Genomic DNA, 24,415 nt, shown 5'->3' on the forward strand with positions numbered 1-24,415 from the left:
TTGGCTTGCCCTTACCAGCTTACATTTTGGAGTTTTGACTGGGGTGCCCTGACACCAAATTTTGTTGTAAATGCTGTCCAGGGTTTTTTTTTTTTTGCATTACCCACAGTTAATTTTTCGTTAAACCGAAAGAGATTTTTACCTATAATTGATATTGTTTGCGAAAAACAGTTACTGACAACTGGCTTATGCCCAAACTTAAATAATGGCAGACTTAATAACAGCAAACTTAATGTTTGAAACCAGTTAGGCATTTTAGTAGGTTTATGTTTTGATTTCTCTTGGTGTTTAAGGCTTTCTGGCACTCCCACTTAGGTTGAAAGGCTGTTGGTGATTCTCAGTGGCCACTGTTCGGTAAATTTTTACTGCTTAGTCAAAAAAATTAAGAACTCTTTATAAAGATAATTTAGAAATCAAATACAGTCTGTTTCTTGAATTTCAGAAAGGACAGTTGCAAAAAGCAGTTCTTACAGCTTTAAAAGCCAATATGCTTATGAAATGACTAGGTATTTTAAGGGTCAGAATGGCACTGATTGTGTATAAATGTTATACCGTCTTTTTTTTTTTTTTTACATGTATGTATGTATAAGATGTTTTTACATTATCTGTGAGAACTAGGTTGTCATGGTTCTCTCAAGGATTTGAAACATAACAAATGTTAGACATGATATCTTTTAATTTGAGGTTCTTCAGTACCTTGCAAAGGGATGAATAGGAAGTAATCTTAAGAATGTAACTCTAAATCTAAGGTGGGTCCATTTTAAACCCTGTTGAAGTTTGGTGGTTGGAGTGGGAAGGAGCAGTAAACTCATAACAAAAGTCAAAAAATGTCAAAACATTTTCACTTTAAGACATTATGATGAATCTCCATGTAATTATAATAGGATTGAGCCTCCATAACTTACATAAAGAAAATTAACTTGAAACTGTCTGAGGAAAGTTTTGTTCTCTTCCTTAATTCTCCTGGTCCTTTTTTGATACATGCAGTATTCTACCTGCTATTTTTATCATCATCACCATCCAGTATTAGTAAATGTCCAAGATATATTTTGTAGGTTAACACAGAAAAAGTAAGTAAAGAATCATTGCGTTCTATAAAAAGATAATATTGATACTTAAAGTATCTATGGAATATAATCACTTGAAGTACCTGAATTATTTCCACAGTGAATGAATCGGTTCTATTTATTGCCTTTGTGTAATAAAGCTAAATGAAGTGTGAAGTGTCAGTGGTCCGCATTCATCTAGCTGAAGAATAGTTTGTGGGCAGAATTTGTAGTTCTGTATTGAAGGTGGAGTTATTGATAAATGGCAAGGGATGGTTAGGTTAGCATGACTGGGGAGGTGAAAAATGTAAGGAGAAATTGGTGGTAGAGAGCTTAGGGGCTTCTAAATTTCCTCCAGGACTTTAAAATAGAGGGAATAAGTTAGTTAAAGAAGATTTTGTTGCCAAAAGTCTCTAAAGAGGAGTTTTTCCCCCTTGAAATGATAATCTAGTTTGCTGAAATATACTAAAGAGATTGAAATTCTAAAAGGATATATTCAAGGGCTCTAATCTCTGAATAGGGTTATACTTGCTGCTGTGAGATCCTTTTAAGTTGACTGATACTCTAGGTAGTAACAGTGGTTCTGAATAAAAGTAGAACAAGTTTTATCAAGAAATGTTTTCTTTTTAGCATCTTTTCACCAGAATGCATTTTTTTTTCTTTTCAGTTTTTCAGCTTTGTGAGGCACCTTATCATCAAAGACGATGGCCAGCAATGTTACCAACAAGACAGATCCTCGCTCCATGAACTCCCGTGTATTCATTGGGAATCTCAATACTCTTGTGGTCAAGAAGTCTGATGTGGAGGCAATCTTCTCGAAATATGGCAAAATCGTGGGTTGCTCTGTTCACAAGGGCTTTGCCTTCGTTCAGTATGTTAATGAGAGAAATGCCCGGGCTGCTGTGGCAGGAGAGGATGGCAGGATGATTGCTGGCCAGGTTTTAGGTAAGGTCTGGGTTGAATTAATTTTTTTTTCATTGATTACATAATTCAGATCTGAAGTGTTTATGTCCATGTCCTCTCTTTCCCTCTCTCTCCATAAAGGTAACAGTATGAGATGTTCTGAATGTTATAACTTGTTAATCAGCCTAATAAAAATGTGAAGTTTGTAAGTATAATAGGTTAAAGAGGATTTTATTAGGTCGTTGTATGTGGTAGAGACTGGTAACCCTTGGTTGGCAGTCTTGAGTAAAGCAGGGAAGATGGAAATGATTATATCATAGGCTACTATTGCTACCTAAATGGCTGTGTCTTACTGCTCACAGTGGACTGGATGAAGACAATGTAGCTTAGTCATTCGTGCTTTGGAGTTCGATTACTTGGCTCTACTTTGGGCTTCCCAACTTGTCAAGAGAATTTAGATAAATTGAAAAGATTAGTTGAGATGATTCTGAGAAGCTTCTAATTTTAAGTTCAGCACATTGTGCTCAATGAAATGTACTTATTGTTAAATCTATTTCAGTAGCATAAACTTTGATTATGTTGTTTTAGGTATTAACCCCCAGTAGGGATCTCCTTTGATGTAGCATGTTCAAATTTTGAGAAATCAGAGCAGAGCTCTGCTAAGATACAGTTTATATTCTAAACTTTAGATCTCATTACTTACTAAGACTATGTAAGTATGTTCCTGATGATTGTAGAATTTCATTTCATCTCCTATCTTTCTAATTACTTACCAATCTCTAGGATTTGCTGTTAGTTACAGTACTTTTGATATAGCTTGTATTTTCTTGGGTATGAATGTTAGGGAAGCTGAAGGGTTTCTAATACAAGTCAATTTCTTTTTGCTTTTTATGAATAAAAAAGCACACAGATGTCTTTGAGTGCTATAAAATGGCTAGTTCCATTGTTGGTACTATATTATTTACAATTTAACAAACTGTTTACTTCAGATTTATAAAGTTCATAGCAATTTGTAATTAAATGAGGTTTTTTAGTTTTTTAAAGATTATAGTAGTGGCTTAAATTTTTGCTTTGTTTTTAGTATTTTTAGGAGTTTTTATTTAATTTAATTTTAAAAGTATAATGTACAACATATTTGAAGTCCAGCTTCATTTCTTACTTGGCTTTCTCCTGATTGGAGTAGGTTTTTTTCCCCTTAAGTGTTTCCATATTAGTGTTTCCCTTTAATACAACTCAATACTTCAGCATTTCACAGTGATAATAGAATTTAATTAAAGTTTATAACAAATGACTTTGTATAGAAAAGTTCTAACAGCTTTTGAGACAGTTTTGGACATTTGGTTATTGTTTCTCAGTGACTTTAATTATAGCTCTTTCTAGAATAAAGATTTTGTGTACTTTGTATTTTATTTATGAACACTTCTCAAATGCTAAACTATTTTAAAAATCCTAATCCCAGTGGATTGGAGAGGGAAAATATTGGCAATTAGAGAATACACAGGAACTTCAATACCCATTTTTCCTGTACCCCAAAGTACATGAAAATGCAGCATACATAAAACTTTGGCATCTGTAAAATGGCTGTGACAAAAATGAATTATGATAGTTTTGTGAGAGGTCTTAAAATAAAGTCAGGTTTTTAATTATACTTATTTTTTTAATATGGAAATTTCCTAACATAAAAGTAGAGAGAAGAACATAAAGAACCTGTATGTTACAACATCTCACCTAGGTTAACAGATGTCAACATTTGACGGGTTTTGTTTTTATCTGTCAGTGGTTTTTTTGTTGTTGTTCAGAGTATTTTTAAGACTTCAGCATATATCTAGTGGATAAGGACCCACACTGCCCTTATCACAAACCAAAAATTCACAGTAATTCAGATTTCTTTTATTGTCTGAAACTTTTTCTGTAACTTGCTTTCTTCAGAATCCAATCCATGTCCAATATGTATATTATTTATTGCCCCTTGGATGTCTTTAAATGTTTCTCCATTCTCCACCTCTTACTTTCCCATTTAAAAAATTCATGACATTTAATTTGTCAAAGAAATCTATAGTATTTACCACACAGTGTACCGATTACTTCCTTGTGCTCTTATTTAGTTTGTTCTTTTCTACCTCTATTTTCTGTCATACTGGTAGATATAGAGCAGTGCAATCCTGTAGAAATATAATGTGAGCCATATATGTAATTTTAAATTTGAATGGCCATATTAAAAGAGAAACAAGTGAAATTAATTTTCGTAGTATATTTTATTTGCTCAGTGTACCCAAAATACTGATATTTTAATATGTAATCATATAAAAGTATGATTTGGGTATTTTACATTCTTTTTTCATACAAAGTCTTTGAAATCAGTGTGTATATTTCACTTAAACACATCTGAATTCAGATTCAGTACATGTCAGATGCTCGGTAGCCACTTGAGGCTAGCAGCTTACTGTCTTGGACTTAAGACTAGGGGCTTGATTCAGTTCAAGTCCTACTTATTTTGGTGAAAATATTTCATGGATAGTGTTAGGTACTTTGTATTGTATCACATCAGGTGGCCTAACATAACTGTCCCATTTTTAGGGATGTTGTGAATAATTTGTGGGTTCAAATTTTACATCCAGATCCATTCATGATAATAACGTTGCCTATCAACTTTTCACCTTTTGGTGATCATCCATTGATGATTATTGCTTAGGTATTTCACTGGAGGTTGCAAAAGAGTAATTATCTGTAATTTTTCTAAAATGAGTAACTTCTCACTTTTTGGTTTTTCTGAAATACTGGTCATATTGAGAAGTTAGGATAAATCTTTTTCAAATTCTGGCAAAATTGATATAGCAATCTTTATAATTGCTTTTGTTTAGTATCATTATAAATTTGTATATTTTAAATTGATGTGTTTCAGTCCATTGCGAATTATTCTTTAGAGCTTAGAATATTTCATTTTTGGCCAGTGGATCACCTTCAAGTGGTTCCTGTATCCTTGAGATCTTACTCTTGTAAAATTGCTTTGCTTCCTTGCTTTCTGGTATCACAACATATTCCAGGTCATTTGGTATATTTCTTGATTTATCCTGAAGTTTGTCCCCTTTTCCTAAGAGTCTTGGCTCCTTTTATTGGGAATTATTTAGAAACCACTATATACCAGTATTATTAATACATTTGTATTGCATCTGGTTAGTTTCAGTGGGCAGATCAGGGAACACTTATTTAGATTTGAGGTTCATTTTATTAACAATGTATATTCTGTTTTGGATATTGACTTCAGTACCGTTTTCCCTTGATTGAACAACACGTGTTTGAACTGCATGGGTTCACTTACACGTGGGTTTTTTTTTTTCTCCCAATAAATACATATTATAGTATTATAAGAGCATTGATTGAATCCCCCAGTGTGGAATTGAGGATATGGAGGGCTGACCAAAAAGTTACACACAGCTTTTCAGTTGTTCAGAGTGTCAGGGCCCCAACTTCCACATTGTTCAAGGGTTAACTATACTATCTAGTTTAGAATCACATGAAATAATTCTTCTTTTTAAAGGTTGTATAATCAACTTGATATATAGTCTAGTTCCGTTGTCTCATTTTCACATTTTAAAATTGCTTTTAAAAATTGCCTTTATTATAAAAGCTTATGTGTGATTCCAAAGTCAAACTGTAAAAGCAAGGGTGTTATAAACATTAGATACTAAAAATTAGAAATGAGCTTAGTGAACAAAGAACTCTGAAGATTATTCATAAATGTGGTGGTGTTTAACAAATAGTGTACTTAAAAATCTGTTTCTCATTTGGTCATTTGAACTGAGTTTTGGAGAGCTAGCTAGCTTTGGGCTAATTAGTTTTTGACAAATGGGCTCTTCTGTTAGAATAAGACGGAAAACATGAACTCTTTGGTAGGCAGGTGGCCTCTCTAGCATAGGTGTTTTTTAAATTATGTTGTGTATTTCTAAAGTTTTGTTTTTTAGTGAGAGGGAGGTAATTAGGTTTATTTATTTTAATATTTATATTTGGAGAAGGTACTTAGGGATTGAACCCAGGACCTTGTGCATACTAAGCATACGCTCTACCACTTGAGCTATACCCTCCCCTCTTTCTGAAGTATTTTTTATGAAACTTTAAAGCTTATCCTTTTTGTAAGAATAAAAATTCTCCTTTGAGAATAATAATTTGAGGTACCGTACTTCAACCATATTAATTCATGAAATGCCATATAGTTATGAGGTCTTCACTCTTTCCTAATGTATTTGTCTATGCTAATTTTAAATGCACAGTAATGTCTAGAAAGGCAACTGTTGGTCGTTGATACTTTTCTCCTTTAGTAGTAAGTGAGTGAATAGAGTGGGTGTTCTGAATGGTGAGTTTCATTTAACCGAGCAGAGGGTGGGAAATACCAAAGACAAACTTAATGTGTATAATGTAGGCTTTGTTGGTACAGAACAGGACGAAGGAATGGAAGATTAAGTCCTAACCTTGTAAAAATTCCTGAGCCTTTCTGTATAATAAGGGAAGATGTGACATGTAGTTAGACCGTTACTGATTTATTATGACTGTGTACACTTTAAAAAGCTATAGTTTGAGACTTTTCCCTCCCAACAGTTCTTAAAATTTCTGGGGTTTTTTTTTTTTCTTCCAGATATTAATCTGGCTGCAGAGCCAAAAGTGAACAGAGGAAAGGCAGGTGTGAAACGATCTGCAGCGGAGATGTACGGGTCAGTACCAGAACACCCTTCTCCGTCCCCTCTACTCAGGTCCGGAACTTTATTATTTATAACTGCATTGTGTCCATCAGTGGGCATCTTCTCTATCTGTTTTCTGGATGTGGGGAGGGTTAACTGTAGTATGTTTATTATGTGTAAAAATAATGCTTTATTAATTTTGTATTAATATACCTCCTTTCCCCCCATTTCCCAGAGAATTATTAGAATTCCCTGAGATTTTTACTATTAAAGAGTAGTTTCGTATTTAAAGCATAAATTGAAGTCCTTTAAGAGAAGTTATTTAGATTCTAAGATGCTGGGGGGTAGTAAGAAAGGGAAGGAGGATGACATAAGAATGTTTAATTTACTGTTGTATTTTTCAGTGTTCTTATTTTAGCTGTTATGTTGTATGTTGATATTTTAGCAGTCTTAAACCTAATCTGCAATTTGGCCACTGCATATCCAGTGACCTAAGGTGATTGGAATGTAGTGATCTGTTGTTTGACTGATTGGGCATTAGTCCATGCTAATCTCTTGATCTGCTTGTTGCCGTTAGTTAAGCGGTTAGTTAAGCGTGGGGTGGTTTTTTTGTTGTTGTTGTTTTTCCCATCTGCTGTTGTGAATTTACATCAACAGCTCAAAATTAATCCTCTTTGGTATTTATTTTTCAGCTCTTCTTTTGACTTGGACTATGATTTTCAACGGGATTATTATGACAGGTATGTTAAAAATGTTTTGTCTATTCTAGTTAAAAGCTATCTACTGAGAACTATTTTGTTTTTCTGTTTTGTAGTAATAAGTGCTCCATTTTGTAGTAATGAACAGCAAATACGTTTCAAACAACCCTTTCAAACAACTGCTTCCTGCCAGTAATGAAAAATACTTACTGAAAATCAGAGGCAGACTAGATAAGGGTGGCATTTCTATTGATTTCAAAGAAAGAGTTTAATTACTGTCGGGGCATATGGGGACATGTCCAGTGTTTTCTGGACTAATGGTTTTTCTTGACGGTTTTTGTTTTGTTTTGTTTTAATTTGTATGCCACATAAAAGCAAGTACTGACTGACTTGCCTAATGATGAAATGAGACTTAATTAGCAGTATCATGCTCTCTTCATTATTTCCCTATTGCATGCTTGCCACTTGGCATTGTGGGAGATTACAGCAAAACTATAAAAATTTATCCCTCCCCCCGAAAATGATCCCTAATCTTAAAAATGTAATAGTCTTCTCTGAAAATACCAACCAATACAAAATAGAATACAGTAAGCATATATAACGAATTAACCATCAAATTGCTTTAGGGGTTAATGTTGAAGTGTTCAGATTTGTAGTTTGGGGGTGATGATGATTCAGTTCTAAAAGGCAAGGAAGTTAGAATAATGATGATGATTTCTTGTGCCTTCAGAACAGAGTTAGCATTTGAAAAGTCATGAGAGATAAAATTGGAAGATGTGTGAATAGGTATAAGTTATGGATGGCTTTGAATGATGGATTTAGACCTGAGATAGAAACTAGTTATCAGGCAATGGCCTGATAAGCAAAAAAAAAAAAAAAAAAAAATTTAGTATAACATTGGTATTGATGACATGAGTCTTCACGAACATTAAGGAAACATTATTTGGTTTGCTACTTTTTAAATTATGTGTTATATGGGAGTATATGGAGCATGCTCATACTTTGGACTTTGTAAGAAATTGGTGTGCATTTTTTTTTTGTCTTAATTCTGATACTCTAATCATTAGTATTTTAAGTTATTTACATGTAAAAATTCCAGTTAGATCGGTCTCTGGTTTTGGAATAAAAGTAATAGCTTTCTTGATTTGGGAGTGTTTCACAGAAGTTAAACATTTGAATTAAGTTGATCAGTTATGCCAAGGGAGTTCAAGAAAGAAAAAAAGTCGGCCAGTAAACTATACAAGCAGAGACCTGAACACATGTGTACATTTTGTGTGTTTGAGAAATATCATATAGAACTATGGTAGCTGGTTATTAAAAGGCCAGAGAATAAGGCTAGAAAATAGTTTGGATCTACATTTCAGTTAAAGGTCCTGAAATGCCATGTTCAGGTTGTGTGATTTGAATCTCCTTCCCACATTGTCAAAATTATTTCATTTTGTACTTAACAGATTTCTTCAGATTTTTGTATTTATTTATGTTTCTACGTATTTTGAAAACTGTAGTGATTTTTATACTTTGAAAATAGTAAACTATAAACATGGCAGACCTTAACAGTTGAGAGAACAGATCTCATATCTACTGAAAACTTGGTCACCAAGTGACTTGAAGGCACTGAGACCTAGTGAATTTAAAGCAGCTGCCTTTTTACCCTTTTTCACATAGAAATTTCTTGACCATATTTTTAAAGTACTCGTGCCAAACTACACCTGTGGAGATTCTTACACACCTGGTCTAGGTAGACTCTTTAAGTATTTGTATTTTTTTGAAAAGCTTCCCAAGGAGTTCTAATGTCCAGGCAGGGATGAAAATCAGTTGCTAACAGAGAACAATTAAGTTTTATTTCTGTGATTCTTACCTATTTCTTTGTTATGGCTCTTAGGGAAATTCTAACACTCACTTTTTGGATATAATTTTTGGGGTATCAGAAGAAACTCATGTTTTAAATTGAGTGTATAGAAAGTGTTAACTGTACACTTCTACCTTCATGAGAATTGTCCTCTGAAGTTTTACTTTTGGTTGCCTTAGTGAAGCAGCGAAACTGACCATTCCTATTATTTCCATTCTAAATAAGTTTGGAAAACTTAAGTGAAGAATTTCGAAATTGGAGAAAAAAGATATAGGCAGCAAGGAATAGTGAAGACATTTAGACGCTTGCAGAAATACCTTCAAATTTCTTATCATTGCTATCTGGTCCTAAAAATTGGTGGAATCTCCACTATTGGCCTCACTTAGTTTTTCAAGAGGCAAGAGAATACCTTTAGTTATTCTCTGAATACATTTAGTTATTCTCTGTATTGCTTGATATTATAGAGTGTCAGTGAAAAGTAATGTCTTTCACCTTCCATTCTAATCTCATCCAATAGAAGACATTCTGATGACCAGTGGAGCAACCAAATATATTGTAGCTGGTAAAGAGCTCATTCAAATATATTACTGAGGTCTGGTGGGAAAATGAACATATTTAGTTAAGAATGGAAAAACTACTCAGGAAAATGGTATTAGTTTCTTCTCAGAAGTCATCCAGAAGATTCTTTATTATCCTAGTTGAGTAACATCCTAAATCAACTGTGTTAGATTATCTATTTTAAAAGATAGAAAATTGGCTCTGAGATATACTGAAAGCTGTGGGTCCTGTTATGTAAATAGGGGTTAAATCCGTCTACTTACTCACTTCAGTCTGTTAGTCATACCCTTAACATGAAATTCACATGGATATTTCAAGACATAAATTTGGCATTTCTGCTACCTATTATTAGGTTAGGGAGACATCTGATATGGAGCAGAGAAAAGAACAATTGAGGAATCCAAAGACTTAACACTTAACAAAAAAGGTTATGACCAAAGTCATATATATCATTTCAGTTATCTTATCCCTAAAAATGGAAGTAAAATAATGCCTACTAACAGAGTGGTTGTGAAGACTAAAGGAAACATAAAAGATAAATTGCATTATAGATAACCCCAAAACATTATTATTCTATTTTCAATCAGTCAAGAATTCTAAAGACTGGGGTCTTTAGTGCATAAGGATTTCTGTTTAATTATCAAAATAGCCTAAAGTTACTGAAAATTACACTTATGAATTACTATTTTATTAACACTTTTAACACTGACATACATCATTACTACTGCATATTTTGACACCAGTTATCAAAATGAAGGGAATCACGAACATACTTTTATTAGCACAGAAACTAATATCTCTAGCATAATTCAGATTCTTTGTGTCTGAAAAAAGTCTTCTTAACTAGTGCATAGTGAAATGAAAACTGGTTGGTGTTTGTTTTCCAGACATGCTTTTTAATAGTTATTTTAACTCAGCTGTACTCTATATTATGGAACGTTTTGATTCAAATATATATAAAAGAACATTGTATATCAGGAAAAGATAGACTGATTTTATGAACATAACCACAATACTATTCATACTTAATCCCATTAGTTTTCCATTGTTCTTAAGGTCATTACTGATGTAATAGGTGTTGGAAGTTCTTGGATGAACTTAACATAAATTGCCATTGTATGTGAATCTACAGTTTTGGGTACATTTATTAATATCTGACACTCGGAAACACTGCCTACTCTTTATATGCTATAAACTCTGTCATACATAGTTTATAATTACCCAAAGATGTGTTAAACCCACACATTTTTTTTGCTGGTAGGAATACAAGCCCTAAAGAAGCTTTCTGTTTTAGGATGAATATTCAAGGGGGTCTATATATAAAACTAGGAGAGGTTTTTCAGTCATCCTTGAGTAAAAAACCTATTGTTTGTTGAAAGTCTGATAACCTATAAGCTGACGAAGATCAAATTCCATTTGTGTTTTGTTGAATCTTGTTGCTTCTAGGAAAATTGTTACTTGCGTAGTTTTTGTTGGAGGACTTCCTGTGTGAAGCAGTTCCTTTAAGTGATTTTTCTTGCAAATTCTTTTAATTTATTTCTCTGAATTTATTTAAATTCTCTCTCCACATTGATATTTAGTCATTCACTTTTGAAATTATTGATCATTCGAAGGCAGTATGTGCTGTTGTGCCAGAAGTGTTGTAATAAAAATAACTGGGGGAGGAGGGGCATGGGAGGGGATAAATTGGGAATTAGAGATTTACAGATACTGATATATATATAGAATAGATAAACAAGTTCACGCTGTATAGCGCAGTTAACTATATTTGATATCTTGAAATAACTTATGGTGAAAAAGAATATGGAAACGAATATATGTATGTTCATATATGACTGAAACATTGTACTGTACACCAGAAATTGACACAACATTGTAAACTATACTTAAGTAAAAAAAAATACATATATGTAATAATTGGCATGTTGTTGGAGATAAACAGGCATTAAAGCTGTGGTTTTTGAGGAATCATCTTTCAGGCAAGAACACTGAGATATAGTAGAAGTAGATCTGAAAGTTCTTAGGTAGGCTAACATATACATGGGCTTGCTGATTGTCACAGCTAGCATGGCATTCTTTTAATCAGACTTGATCTGTAAGTGCTTTCTGATTTGTGCCTCAAATATTTACAGTGTTTTCTTAAGTACACATTTTTAGGAAACACTTTCAGATGTACTTTCTGTAAATTGTAATCAGTTGTATTCCCACTTTTCTTTCCCTTACAAGATCACCCATGAAAACGTTCTGAAATTACATAGTGATGATGACTGCAGAAGTTTATGAGAATACTAAAAACCACTGAGTTGTACATATTCAAAGGGTTTATTTTATGATTATGGTATGTGGATGATATCTCAGTTTAAATAAAGTTCTGGACAATGGAGTAATTCTTAATCATTTTTCTATATAGAGAACTTGGGAGCACAGGAAACGTGCTTAATTAGTTAGGGTTGATAATAGCTGAGACATGATAAATACCTGGTAAACAAAAGATCAGGTTCAAAAGGACCCTGGTTTTAGTTCAGTAGTCTTTGAGGACTTTATAATAAATAATTTATCACAAGTTACAAAAGGCAGTGGATAGTAATGTTGACAATGTATAAGTGACTGGACTGTAAAGTTGTTCCACTAGAGATTTTTAGAGTGCTGTTGTTACTCCATATCTAAAAGATTAATTGTGTTGCACTTTGGGGAGCTGTAAGCTCCTATGTTAAAATTTAAAGCGCTCCAGGTAGTTTCGTAAAGAGCTGTATTTGAACCTGCCTTTGATATTAAGTAGGAGGTTTTTAGGCAAACAGGCTGAAGATACATCCCTAATAAAGATACAGAGTAGTGAATATCACTAGCATATTTGGAGAAGCAGCCAAGAATAAAAGAATGGTTGGTTGTAAGAGGCTTTGTATAGCATATTAAGTTGTGTCCTATTAGCAGAGAGATGTTGAAGGGGGAAGATAGGCTGTTATATCTGTGAAAGTATGCTAGTAGAGAGTGGAGAAGAGTTCAGGTGGGGGAATGAAATGCAAGACAAGTGAATGAGGCTAACCATCATATTCCTTAAACTAATATTTGAGCCCTTTTTTTATTCTAGACACACAAAGTTTTAGATTTTGGATTAACAAGTCAAAAAAATATGGATTGGAGCTACTTTCTCCCGCTCCCCATCTTATTGTCATTAGAGGAGCTATCTTCTTGCTTCCGTTCTTTTCTTCCATTTTTCTGATATTTCTGAGCAGCACTGGATCTGAGAGATGGGTTTTGTATATGTGTATGAAGAAAGAATACATGAAATATTTAGGTTTTGAAGTTTTGAGAATTGAGTGAGACCATCTGCTTGGAAAGGCATATGATTCAGAGAGCAAGAGGGTTCTTGGCTACTTGGAAAAGCTAAGAGGTGCCCCTTTTATAGGTGTCACTTTTGATGACATTTTAGATATCATTTTAGGAGTAGGCTAAAATTTTTCATTTGCTCAGAGCCCTTCTGTTGTGTCCTTCTGGAAACCTGATCATACTGTCAGAAAGATTTTAGATGAGTGGATAGATGAGTATGATTATACTTTGAACATAAATGTGATACGATTATACTGAAATTTTTGACAATAATACATTCTTTATTTCACTTAGCCTTAGTTTTGGGCAGTTACCTTATTTTTATTGTTTCCTGGACTTTTGTTGAGTAAGGGGAAGATACTTACTTGAAGAGAAAACATTTAAGTCTAGATCAGAGAATCTGCTGTATGGCTCTGAATTAAGTGCTGTTTTGGTTATATTATTACCTAATCCAAAGGTAATCTCTGCTGTTTTAGGAATCTACTTCAGGATATTCTTCATCCAGGTATACTTTGTTAAGCTCCTTGATGTTAATTTTTATTTTTGTTTCTTTTTTTAACCTGTTGGGATTTAATTCATTTTAAAGTGCACAGTTCGTTTTATGTATTCAGAGTTGTGTAGTCGTGACCATGATCTAATTTTAGAACATTTCATCACCCCCAAAATAAATAATTTACCAGCAGTCATTCCCTATTCTTTCTCTATCCCCAGGCCTAGCAACCACCAATCCACTTTCTGTCTATAGATTTGCCTTTTGTGGACGTTTCATGTCAATGGAATCTACAGGGTGTGCCTTTGTGACTAATCGCTTTCATGAATGTTTCACGGTTGATCCGTGGTACACCATATGTTAGTACTTCATTCCTTTTTATTGTTGAATTATGTTCCATTGTATGGATAATACCACATTTTGTTTATGCATTCATTGGTTTGTGGACTTTTGAGATGTTTCCATATTTTGAATAATGCTGCTCTGATTATCGGTGTACAGACTTTTGCATGGACATGTGTTTTCATTTCCCTTGGGTATGTACCTAGTAGAATTACTGGGTCTTACAATAATTTTGTGTTTAATCTTTTGGGGAACTGCCATACTGTCTTCCAAAGCAGCTATATCATTGTACGTTCCATCAGCCATGTATGAAGGTTCCAGTTTCTCTACATCCTTGCCAACATTTGTTTTATTATGTATCTTTGTTATTTAAGCTATTTTAGTGTGTGGTTTATCCTATTGTGGTTTTGATTTGCATTTTCTTAAAAGCTGGTATTGAGTTTTCATGTGCTGATTGGCTATTTATCTTTGGAGAAACGTATTCAGATCTGTTGCCCAGTTTCCTAGTAGGTAAGGCTTTTTCATATATTCTGGCTGTCTCTGGATACAGGATCTGATACTGACATTTTTGAAGTTTATTTGTTTATAGTATCACCATTTGGCTTTGCGATCATAAGAGATGAGTGACCATCAATACTGAGGACATTTAGCTAGTTTGTAAAGATTATGGTTTTGTTATAGACTGAAAATTTAGAGAATTCTACGCTCTTGGGAAATTTTTCATAGACAGTAGGTAGATACCTATGGAAGGAACAAACTAAAATAGTGCTGTCCAGTAGAGCTTTGTGTGATGATGCCATATTCTGTATCTGCACTGTTGGTGCAATAGGCAGCCACGCATGGCTTTTATCACTTGAAATGTGGCTAGTGAGATGGAGGAACTGAATTCTAAATTTGTTTTAAATAGCCACACATGGCTAGTGACTACTCAGTTGGACAGTACAGGTCTAGAATGCTGCAAAGTTAGTCTTAACTGGGTCAAACATTTTGAGTAGTGTTCAGTATGAGAATTATGATGACTAAAGACTGCTTACCAGGAAGGAAATGAGAGAACCCAGACTGTACTTTTGGAACAAAGTTGACAGGATTATTGAAAGACTATCCAGGAAACTTAATGTTATTTTTCAAGAGAGAAAAAGAGAATCCTTTTGATAAATAGTGTAAGCTTATATTTGGTACCCTCTTAAGAATTGTAACCCAAGGAACAGGAACCAAAGTCCGCCAAATAGAATTTGGCTTGTTGAGGCATGTAAACTTTTCCAGGACCTTTATTACTGTACAGTGATAAATATGTTATTAGTATGAGATTAGTGGAGTTCAACAAGCAGAACAGATTAATAGGGTGCAAAAAAAGGGAAAACTCATCTATGGAAAATTGTGTTTTTGATTTCCTTACAGCAAGCATGACATAATAGTCTCGAATTAGATATATTATAAGCAAAAGATCCAATTTTTATTTTGTAACGAATAGCTTGAAAAAGGATTCAATTTTGCAGTAGATTATTATATTATTATATTATTATTATATTCAACTTTTGTCCTTATTTTCTCCTAATAGTCTATAAAGCTAGGAAAAAGGCAGACCAATCCTCCTGGCTTTCCAGTTATAAGGGTAGATTTGGTTTGTTTTCTGGTTTTGATTATGTGACTTATGATAAATTCTTTCCTGGAGGCCAGTTTTGGAAGGTCACTTTCTCAGCAAATATTTGTCAACATCTTATTGTGAGGTGTTACTGTGTGCACCAGGGGTACTAGTGAAAAAATACATGGCCTGAGAAGATGGATGGGTTGAACACCTCATATAGAGCATGTTAAGATGTTGTTTATCTTTAGTTTTTACTTTGAATGAGGGGAAGCCATTGGAGAGTTATGAGCAGAAGAGAGGCTCTTATTTGTAATACTTTAACAAGATTGCCCTAAAAATAGATAGTAAGTGGCTGATGGAAAAATTCAGGCAGTCACTTGGGAAAGGACCAGGGAAGTGACAATGGGAGAGGTGAGAAGTAATTGAATCTGAAGTTAATGCAAACAGATTTGCTCTCAGATCTATCTGAGGGCTGAGAGAGGAATCAAAGATGTCACCAAAGTTTTGGCCTGCATAACTAGACTGGGAGTTTATAGAGATAGTGATGGGGAAAGAGATAGAAGGAACCAGAGTGAGGGGTGAATATCACAGATGAATTTTGGACATGTTATTTTAAGCTCCTTATTGGACATCTACTTCGAGAGATGTTGACTAGGCAGTTGTTTATATGAGGTAAATGGCAGTCATCTGTTTATAGGTTGTACATGAGTGGAGATAGAAAATGGAGATCCCTGGAGACGGGAGTTCAGGAATGAGCAAAGATGACTGAGAATGTCACAAAGAAAAAAAGTTGGAGAAGAAACAAGTTGTGTGAACAGACATGTTATTTAAGTAATGTGAGAAACTGTCTGATTTAGCAAGTGTGGAGTTCATTGGTGACTTTGACAAGGGTAGGTTTTAATAATAGTGGAGGCACAAAACTTTGCAGGGAGATTCAGGAAAGAATGGAAAGAAACTGGAGACGGCATAGAAAACTTTTTTTATATACAGTTAAGTTTACTCTTTCAGTATACAGTTTTTACATGCATAGCCATGTATCTACCAGTACAATCAAGATGTAGATAGTTCCATACCTCTCCAAAAATTCACCAGGAAGCTCCTTTGTATTCAGTTACTCCCTCCACCCTGTCCCCTGACAACCACAAATCTGTTATTTCAGACAACTTAAAAGAAGTTTTATTCTAAGTGAAGGAGAGAAGTGTACTCTGACCTGACTTGATAAAATGAGAATGTAGGAATGAATGGGCTTATATGTTCTTAATATATGGTTTATAAACAATAATTTTCTAAATACTTTTATAATTTCAGGTGGGTTTTTGTTTTTGTTTTTGATAAAAATTGGACCACACTGACAATTTTAAGACATTATCTTTTGGAAAGGTGTTCAAAGTGACATTTGGGAATGTGTGTTTAGGACAACATGACAAATGAGTAATAGTATAATTCTTTGGAAATTCAGGGGTCTTGAAAAGATTATCATCTGGATGGGAAGTTTTATAAACAGAAGCAAAGGCAGGGGTTTAAATTAACATTGTCTTGCATCCAGTCCTGTTTCTAAAAGGATTGATTAAGGACTCAAAGCAATCTGCATTTTATCACCCAGATTATTTTATGCTTTCAGGTGAATTTTCAAATTGTCTTCCCATGGTACTTCTAGTTATATGTAAACATAGTTTCCTAATAAATCTATCAAGAAAATTCAGCGTATTTGCTTTGAGATGTAGCTTTTCATATTTTAAGATTTATGAAATTGGATGCATTTTTAAATGAGTATGTACGTTTAATATTTTTTCCCTCATAAAACTAAACAAATCACTGGGACAATTTTTAATGAAATGTATCTTTGAATTTGCAAAACTACCTCTAAGTACTAATACCAACAATTCTTTACAAAAGAAGATTGCAGAACCAATTATTGACTGGTACTATTGGTTCTACATATATACAGGTGCTATTGATTCCTACTGTTTGTAAGTAGCAGTGTACGTGGTGTTCTCCAACCTTGATCATTGTTATTTGGGCAAGGTTTGTAAACCTACAGAGGTAATGATAACCTCTTTTTTCCTTTAGTTACAAAATTCTTTAGTTAAAATTTGATAGTTTGGTTGCCCCTGTATATTGAATGATCCTGTGCAGCATACTGGTTTATCTTTTTAGTACCTTATCATTTAGATGAGCATTACTTGCTGTTTTTATATTTGACTGTCATACAGATAATCTGTATCTTTAATGGAACATAAAGTGCAACTATGCAAATTTACCTTGGTAATAGGCACTCCATCCATAAATTGCATTAGCAAAACAAGTGTAAGTTAACAGTTGTATCTAGCTTGGCTTCTCCCTGACTCATCAAGGCAATGTTGTGGAGGGGTGCCTGCACATACAACATTTAGCAATTCTCTTAATTTAGAAATAAAACACAAATTATAGGAATTTCCCTAGTTGATTTATTTTTAAGCACAATGGCAAGAATTCCAGCTACATCATGGAAACGGGGTTTTTGGGGGGATGGGTCAGTATTTGACATGACATAGTTTCATATTTTCATTTTAATGTAAACCTGAATTAAACATATTACATAGTCATTTTTAGCACTTTCTTCCTTACATAATTAAAGCAAAGTCAATGGCCCATTCATTTGTAAAATTTTGAGATTTAAAGAAATATACTATTACAATTACATTAGGGTAAGCTTTTAAAATTTTTGGTTTTCAATAAGTATATGTTAAGAATTGTATACCATAGTTTTTAATAACAAATTTCAGATAATTTTATTGTGTTAATTACTATATTAAAAAATGGTGAGATATAAAGTCTACTGAGGGGTTGTACCATCAATATCGTCCAGTGGACGTGTTTTGGGAGTTTTAAAAATGATTGGAAAGTGGTTCCCTAAATCATTCAAATACGGTTTCCCACTTACAAAGAGTGGGAAAGAAATACCAGAAATACATTTTATAATGTTTCAAATATGCCAGTTATTGAAGGTCTTGATTCTTGAACAGTTTTTTAAATCCTGGTTATTCATGAGGATCAGTAGTTGATATTCTGCTTGTGTAGTGTAACATGTCAGTACGCAGAAGGCCAAAGATAAATAAATTTTGTAAAATTTTTTTCTACAGCACTGTATAGCATAATGTTATGTGAAGGGTGTGTTCTGAAGGTTTGCTTTGGATGATATATTGGGAAACCTGTAACTGAAGTTGCAGATTGTTGTAAATCGGAGCACACTGGTAGGCACCAAACTCGCAGTGGTTACAGTAGCAGATCTTCACTCAAGGCTTTAGTTTAAGTTCTTTAAGTGAATTGTTAGTGTGCTGGTTACTATCTGTATTAGAGTCCTGGTGGCAGCAGAGTTTGAGAAAGGTATTGTCATTAGATAATTAGGAAATTATTTCACTGGTAATTACTAGAGCTAGGATGGAAAAACCTACACTTTCGGCTTTTAAACTCCATACATAATTTTTGCGATCTAGATACATTGTTTTCCATGGCTTTCTCTAGCTCTGTCCCACAGACTACATTTTACTGATACTTATTCACTGGAATTTTGTTCATCTTCACTTTCTTAAAATCATTCCTTTTGAATCTTACGAATTTGTACATACTTTCCTCTGTGCCTCTCTAAATATAAAGCATGTTTCTCAGAAATGAGCACATAGTATTCTAAATTTGATTCTGATTAGCTCAGATAGAATAGAATATTGCTGTTGTTTCTGTATGAGTGAGTTTTAACTTTGTGGATAGGTCCATTCACAGAATTTTAGCAGACGATTTCGGGGAGTCTCAGACATTCTAAAGCCCAAACATAGTAGCCTGTAAAATCAATTGCTTTTCTGGGGAAATCAAAGGTAATCAGAAAGAAACTTGAAAATTTCCCATTAATGAAAATAATGAAGTGGAAGAAAAAATACCTCCTAACCCTTGAATGAAATTATAAGGGGATTACATATTTAAAATGAATTTGATAAATCAGTATTATTTGGGGGAGGGAGAATTAATTTTACTAGGTTGATTGTTCTCACTTATTATTTTTTTCATATTGTATTTATTTTTTATTCACATTTTTATATGCAACAATGTCTGAAAATTAGTTTCCAGAATTTGATGATATGCTTAAAATTATTTTTAAACTATCCATATTTTTAAGACAGGAAGCAGCTGTGGTACATTAAATACATTCAGGAGTATGTAGATTTTTACTAATACTATATTCTAGTTGTTTCTACTTTAGTAGTAATAGAAATGTATTATTAATCAGGGTTTTTGAGACGCAAAGATTACTTTGTGTTACATCTGGTCATTTGAGAACCTTGTCTTTAAAAACCTGTACATTTAATAATTAATTTAATAAATTAATAAATAAAAACATTTAATAATAACAATTGTAATGCTTATGTTTTAGCTTGGAGATTAGGATAGAGGATTTTTGTCTTATTTGTTTAGAGAATTAGCTAGCTATTGTATGTCTAGAAATGTTTTAATTTTTTTTTAATGGTATTTTAACTGCCTTTTATTCTGACTGGATTTTATATTAACACTTAGTATCCAGATTTCTGATTTAGGGTACAGTTGTAATTCTCTTAGTGTTTGGTGCTTGTTCCTCTGGTAATAATGAAACCTTCATGAAGACTTTTTAAGGACTTGGGTTTTATCAGTATGGGATCAGCAGCTGTTTTGTTGCCTCGTGTGATTTACTGTATAGCTTTCTTTTGGGGAAAATGGTTACTTAATCTGTAGCTGATTCTTTAAGCTGTCGTATTTAGCTTCCTTTAACCATAAGGGTTATCACAGTAGGTATGGTTTTTCTCGGTGCTTTCTCCTCATGTTTTCAGAATCATGCACTTTGGCATTTTACAAGGCAAGATCTACTTAAACGTCCTTAAAGGAGTCTGGGAGTTATTTTGAGAGTCAATTTTTGCTTAAGCAGCAATTAAGTTCTGTGGCACTAAAAGCCCTTCGGCATTACTAGTTGATCTTTTTAAATACGTTTTTTTCCCCCCAGAGAACGAGAGCATTTGACTTCCATTTGTGTTCATGGGGCCATTACATAGATTCAAAATACACTGCATTTCTTGTTTCATTTTTGGTATGGCAGTTTACTCTTGTCAGATGAACTAGTATGGTTCAAAAAGAAATTCCAGTGCCAAGAAGTGTAGGGAATCTGGAATGGCTAGCTCATTGGTTTGGAGTGAGTGGATTGGGAGGTAGATTAGATCTCTGAATCCAACAGGGCTGAGGCATGAGCTGTTTCATGCCTTAAAATGGGGATATAACTTACATTTTTACCACCAGAAATTGTAGAAAGTATCATCACTTCATACAAAAGGAAATAGTTTCTGAACACTGATATTTTATGGTTTCTGAAAATTTGGGACCAAAATATGAAAAACTTTATGTAAAAACAGAAGATAGTAGTGATTATAAAAAGTTACTGTTAATAAGGATCTTGTTTGTTTGTTTTTGTTAATTCCCATAAATGAATTATAACTGACAAACAGCTCTGTTAATATTTGTCTACTGAAAAGAAACCTTTGCAGAAGCACTAAGGCCATCCTACTTTCTGAATCTTACATTTTCTTATTTCCTGGGGCTCAAACTTAAAGGTGTTCCTTATTGGAGCTTTTAAAACAAGATGTATGAGTGCTTTCGTAACTTTTACTACATCATTGATTCTTTGGTGTATGACAAGTCAGTAGCTACTTGCTTCACGGGGGAACATGTTGGGTGGTCAATATTAAAAACTGTTTTAAGTGTAGATTGGTAGTAAGTTGGGTTGAGCAGAAGAGAGAATTGTCTATGAGACTATAAAGGCAGTGTTCCCAGTACCAGCAGGAATTCCAAAGCTTTGAAGTTAGGCAGAGCAGCAGTTGGTGGGTTTTTTAATAGAAGAGTTAAGTTAGTAGCTAAAAAGGTGCAGAACGGGAATTATAAGAATTTGGGGGGGGGCGTATGGGTCAGATCCTGGGTTCAGTCCCCAGTACCTCCATTAAATAAATAAATAAACCTAATTTACCCCCCACCCCCAATTTTTTTTTTTCTACTTGTGTGTCTTACCTTTTATGCTGCCACACAGGCTTTTTGTAAAACTAACAAATGGAATGAAGAGACTTTCTAGAGCTGATATCCATGTGTAGGAAGTTTTTGTATTTTGATATTATTTCTCTTCATAAATGTAAGGGTCAGTAGCAAGCCATCGCTTTGGTATACCTTTAGCAATCACTGGAATACTTATCCAGTGGAAGCAGCAGTCAGTGATCTGGGGGGAACCAAATGTATGCTAGGCAGTGGATTTAGGCACTAGTGAATAATGAATAAGATAGACAATATTTTCTGTCCTTGTGGAGCTTATGCTAAATGTTGTTAAAATTGGTATTTACACCCAGCTAGCATAAATAGTTGTTTCTATAGGCCAAACAATGGTTAATGTTGGCAATCTTGTATGGTTTTTACATGGATTCAGCATAATATTACTAACTAGGGGTATTATTTCTATGCTTCTGTGGTTGAAAAGACCAGGGATTTAGCTAACAGTAGCTCTGTTTGTAGACTTGGTTAATTGGAGTCTTTTAATGAGTAGTTTATTTGGCTTATTTGAATTGTTCATTGTAGCAAATATATGAAAAGAATAAGATCTCTATAAAAAGTAATGTTAATAGTGCCATTATACAGAGGAGCCTTTTTATGTCTAGTGCTTAAGGCAACCGTGTCATTGCATTTGTATATATGTGTAGTATTTTCTTAAAAGTAGCTGCAGTATTAAACATATTGAAGAATTAAGGATTTTACTGGCCTTTTAAATGAAATTTAACTTAGCAAAAGGAAATGATTGTGAGACACTGGACAGTAATTTATTATTTTATAAGGACATCATTGTTTGAATCTTCCTGGCTTCATTTTAGTTGTGAAGGAATTGTTTTCCTTTTATCCAATAGGATGTACAGTTACCCAGCACGTGTTCCTCCTCCTCCTCCTATTGCTCGGGCTGTTGTGCCCTCAAAACGCCAGCGTGTATCAGGAAACACCTCACGAAGGGGCAAAAGTGGCTTCAATTCTAAGAGTGGACAGCGAGGATCTTCTTCAAAGTCTGGAAAGTGTATGTATTACTATTATTACAGCTTTGTGATTCTTAATATTTCTTGTGTATTGAAATCGGGAAATTAATGCAGTTAATAATGTTCAGGTTTTGAACAAATGGCTTTGCATAATAAAAATAATGGAAGAAAAGAAAGTAGTGATTACAAGGCCAACCCTAGACAGTCTTCTATCCCTAAGACCTTGGTAGTTTGAAAAAAAGTAATTAGATTTTAGGAAGTTGAGGCACCTATTCAGTGTATGAAATATTGTCAGTAAAACAGTACAGAAAATGCTTTAAAATAGAATTGAGGTCTTTAGCAGGCATACAAAAGTAAGAATGCAGCTGCTAAGGGAGTAGGCACATTAGATTCAGTTTTCAACTACCAGCTAAAAGATCGAAGGTCCCCATTACTAGGACAATCTGGTGCTGACTCAGTTTCTCTCTAGGGGATCTGTTGGCTGCTGGTGTATAGCCTGGTGGAAATGTGTATGGTAACTGGTAGCTTCTGGTACATTTGGTTCTAATCTGGGGTTTTGTTTGTATTAAAGTGAAAGGAGATGACCTTCAGACCATTAAGAAGGAGTTGACCCAGATAAAACAAAAAGTGGATTCTCTACTGGAAAGCCTGGAAAAAATTGAAAAGGAACAGAGCAAACAAGGAGGTAAATGGTCCTATTGCTTGTTGGGTGTAAGTAAGGGCTAGTCACCTAAGATAGTTGAAAGTATATGTTGGAATAGTGGGATATAAAGCAATTGAATATGAAACTTGTGGAGTTTGACTTGGGAAGGGCATTTGTGTGTGGGAGGATTTAGACTTGTGCTGCAGTTCTATGATCATTAGTGGGGATTGTCTACATCCTGTGGACATTACTTGCCCCTAGACAGACTTGTCCTTCTCATCCCCAGTAGAGATGAAGAATGATAAGTCAGAAGAGGAGCAGAGCAGCAGCTCCCTGAAGAAAGATGAGACTAATGTGAAGATGGAGTCTGAGGGGGGTGCAGATGACTCTGCTGAGGAGGGGGACCTACTGGATGATGATGATAATGAAGATCGGGGGGATGACCAGGTGAAAACCACGGGAAAGGAAAGAAAGAGGTGGTGGAGGGGGGATCAGGGACACATGGAGTGCCTCTAACTCCATCCTATTTGTGTCTGTTTCTCACAGCTGGAGTTGATCAAGGATGATGAAAAAGAGGCTGAGGAAGGAGAGGATGACAGAGACAGCGCCAATGGCGAGGATGACTCTTAAGCACATAGTGGGGTTTAGAAATCTTGTCCCATTATTTCTTTACCTAGGCGCTTGTCTAAGATCAAAATTTTCACCAGATCCTCTCCCCTAGTATCTTCAGCACATGCTCACTGTTCTCCCCATCCTTGTCCTTCCCATGTTCATTAATTCATACTGCCCTGCGCCTAGTCCCATTTTCACTTCCTTTGACGCTCCTAGTAGTTATGTTAAGTCTTACCCTGTAATTTTTGCTTTTAATTTTGATACCTCTTTATGACTTAACAATAAAAAGGATGTATGGTTTTTATCAACTGTCTCCAAAATAATCTCTTGTTATGCAGGGAGTACAGTTCTTTCCATTTATACATGAGTTCAGTAGTTGCTTCCCTAACTGCAAAGGCAATCTCATTAGTTGAGTAGCACCTGAGAGCAGCTTTGAGTTAGAGGTATGTGTGTTATACCCCACATAAGAGTGCTGTGTGGGGCTGTTCAACACAAATGTAACAATGTATTTTTGTGAATGAGAATTGGCATGTCAAATGCATCCTCTAGAAAAATAATTAGTGTAATAGTCTTAAGATTTGTTTTCTAAAGTTGATACTGTGGGTTATTTTTGTGAACAGCCTGATGTTTGGGA

General features: G+C 34.3%; 1 protein-coding gene across 11 annotated transcripts in view; it reads left to right on the plus strand.

Moving 5' to 3' along the window:
* HNRNPC (heterogeneous nuclear ribonucleoprotein C) overlaps positions 1-24,085 on the plus strand; it is a 45,637-nt gene extending 21,552 nt beyond the window's left edge. For 8 of the 11 annotated variants that reach the window (XM_045512614.2, XM_010949648.3, XM_010949650.3 and 5 more), the window contains 7 exons: positions 1,714-1,991; positions 6,580-6,694; positions 7,315-7,362; positions 22,407-22,567; positions 23,098-23,211; positions 23,456-23,616; positions 23,716-24,085. In XM_045512614.2, coding sequence (XP_045368570.1) covers positions 1,751-1,991; positions 6,580-6,694; positions 7,315-7,362; positions 22,407-22,567; positions 23,098-23,211; positions 23,456-23,616; positions 23,716-23,799 — 924 coding nt within the window. In that variant the 5' untranslated portion in view covers positions 1,714-1,750 and the 3' untranslated portion in view covers positions 23,800-24,085. The remainder of the gene's footprint in view (positions 1-1,713; positions 1,992-6,579; positions 6,695-7,314; positions 7,363-22,406; positions 22,568-23,097; positions 23,212-23,455; positions 23,617-23,715) is intronic. The other 3 variants (XM_010949653.3, XM_010949659.3, XM_010949655.3) reach the window with 3 other exon arrangements.
* The last annotated feature ends 330 nt before the right edge of the window (positions 24,086-24,415 follow it).

Source organism: Camelus bactrianus, chromosome 6 (genome assembly GCF_048773025.1).
Source record: "Camelus bactrianus isolate YW-2024 breed Bactrian camel chromosome 6, ASM4877302v1, whole genome shotgun sequence".
NCBI classification, from domain to species: Eukaryota; Metazoa; Chordata; class Mammalia; order Artiodactyla; family Camelidae; genus Camelus; species Camelus bactrianus.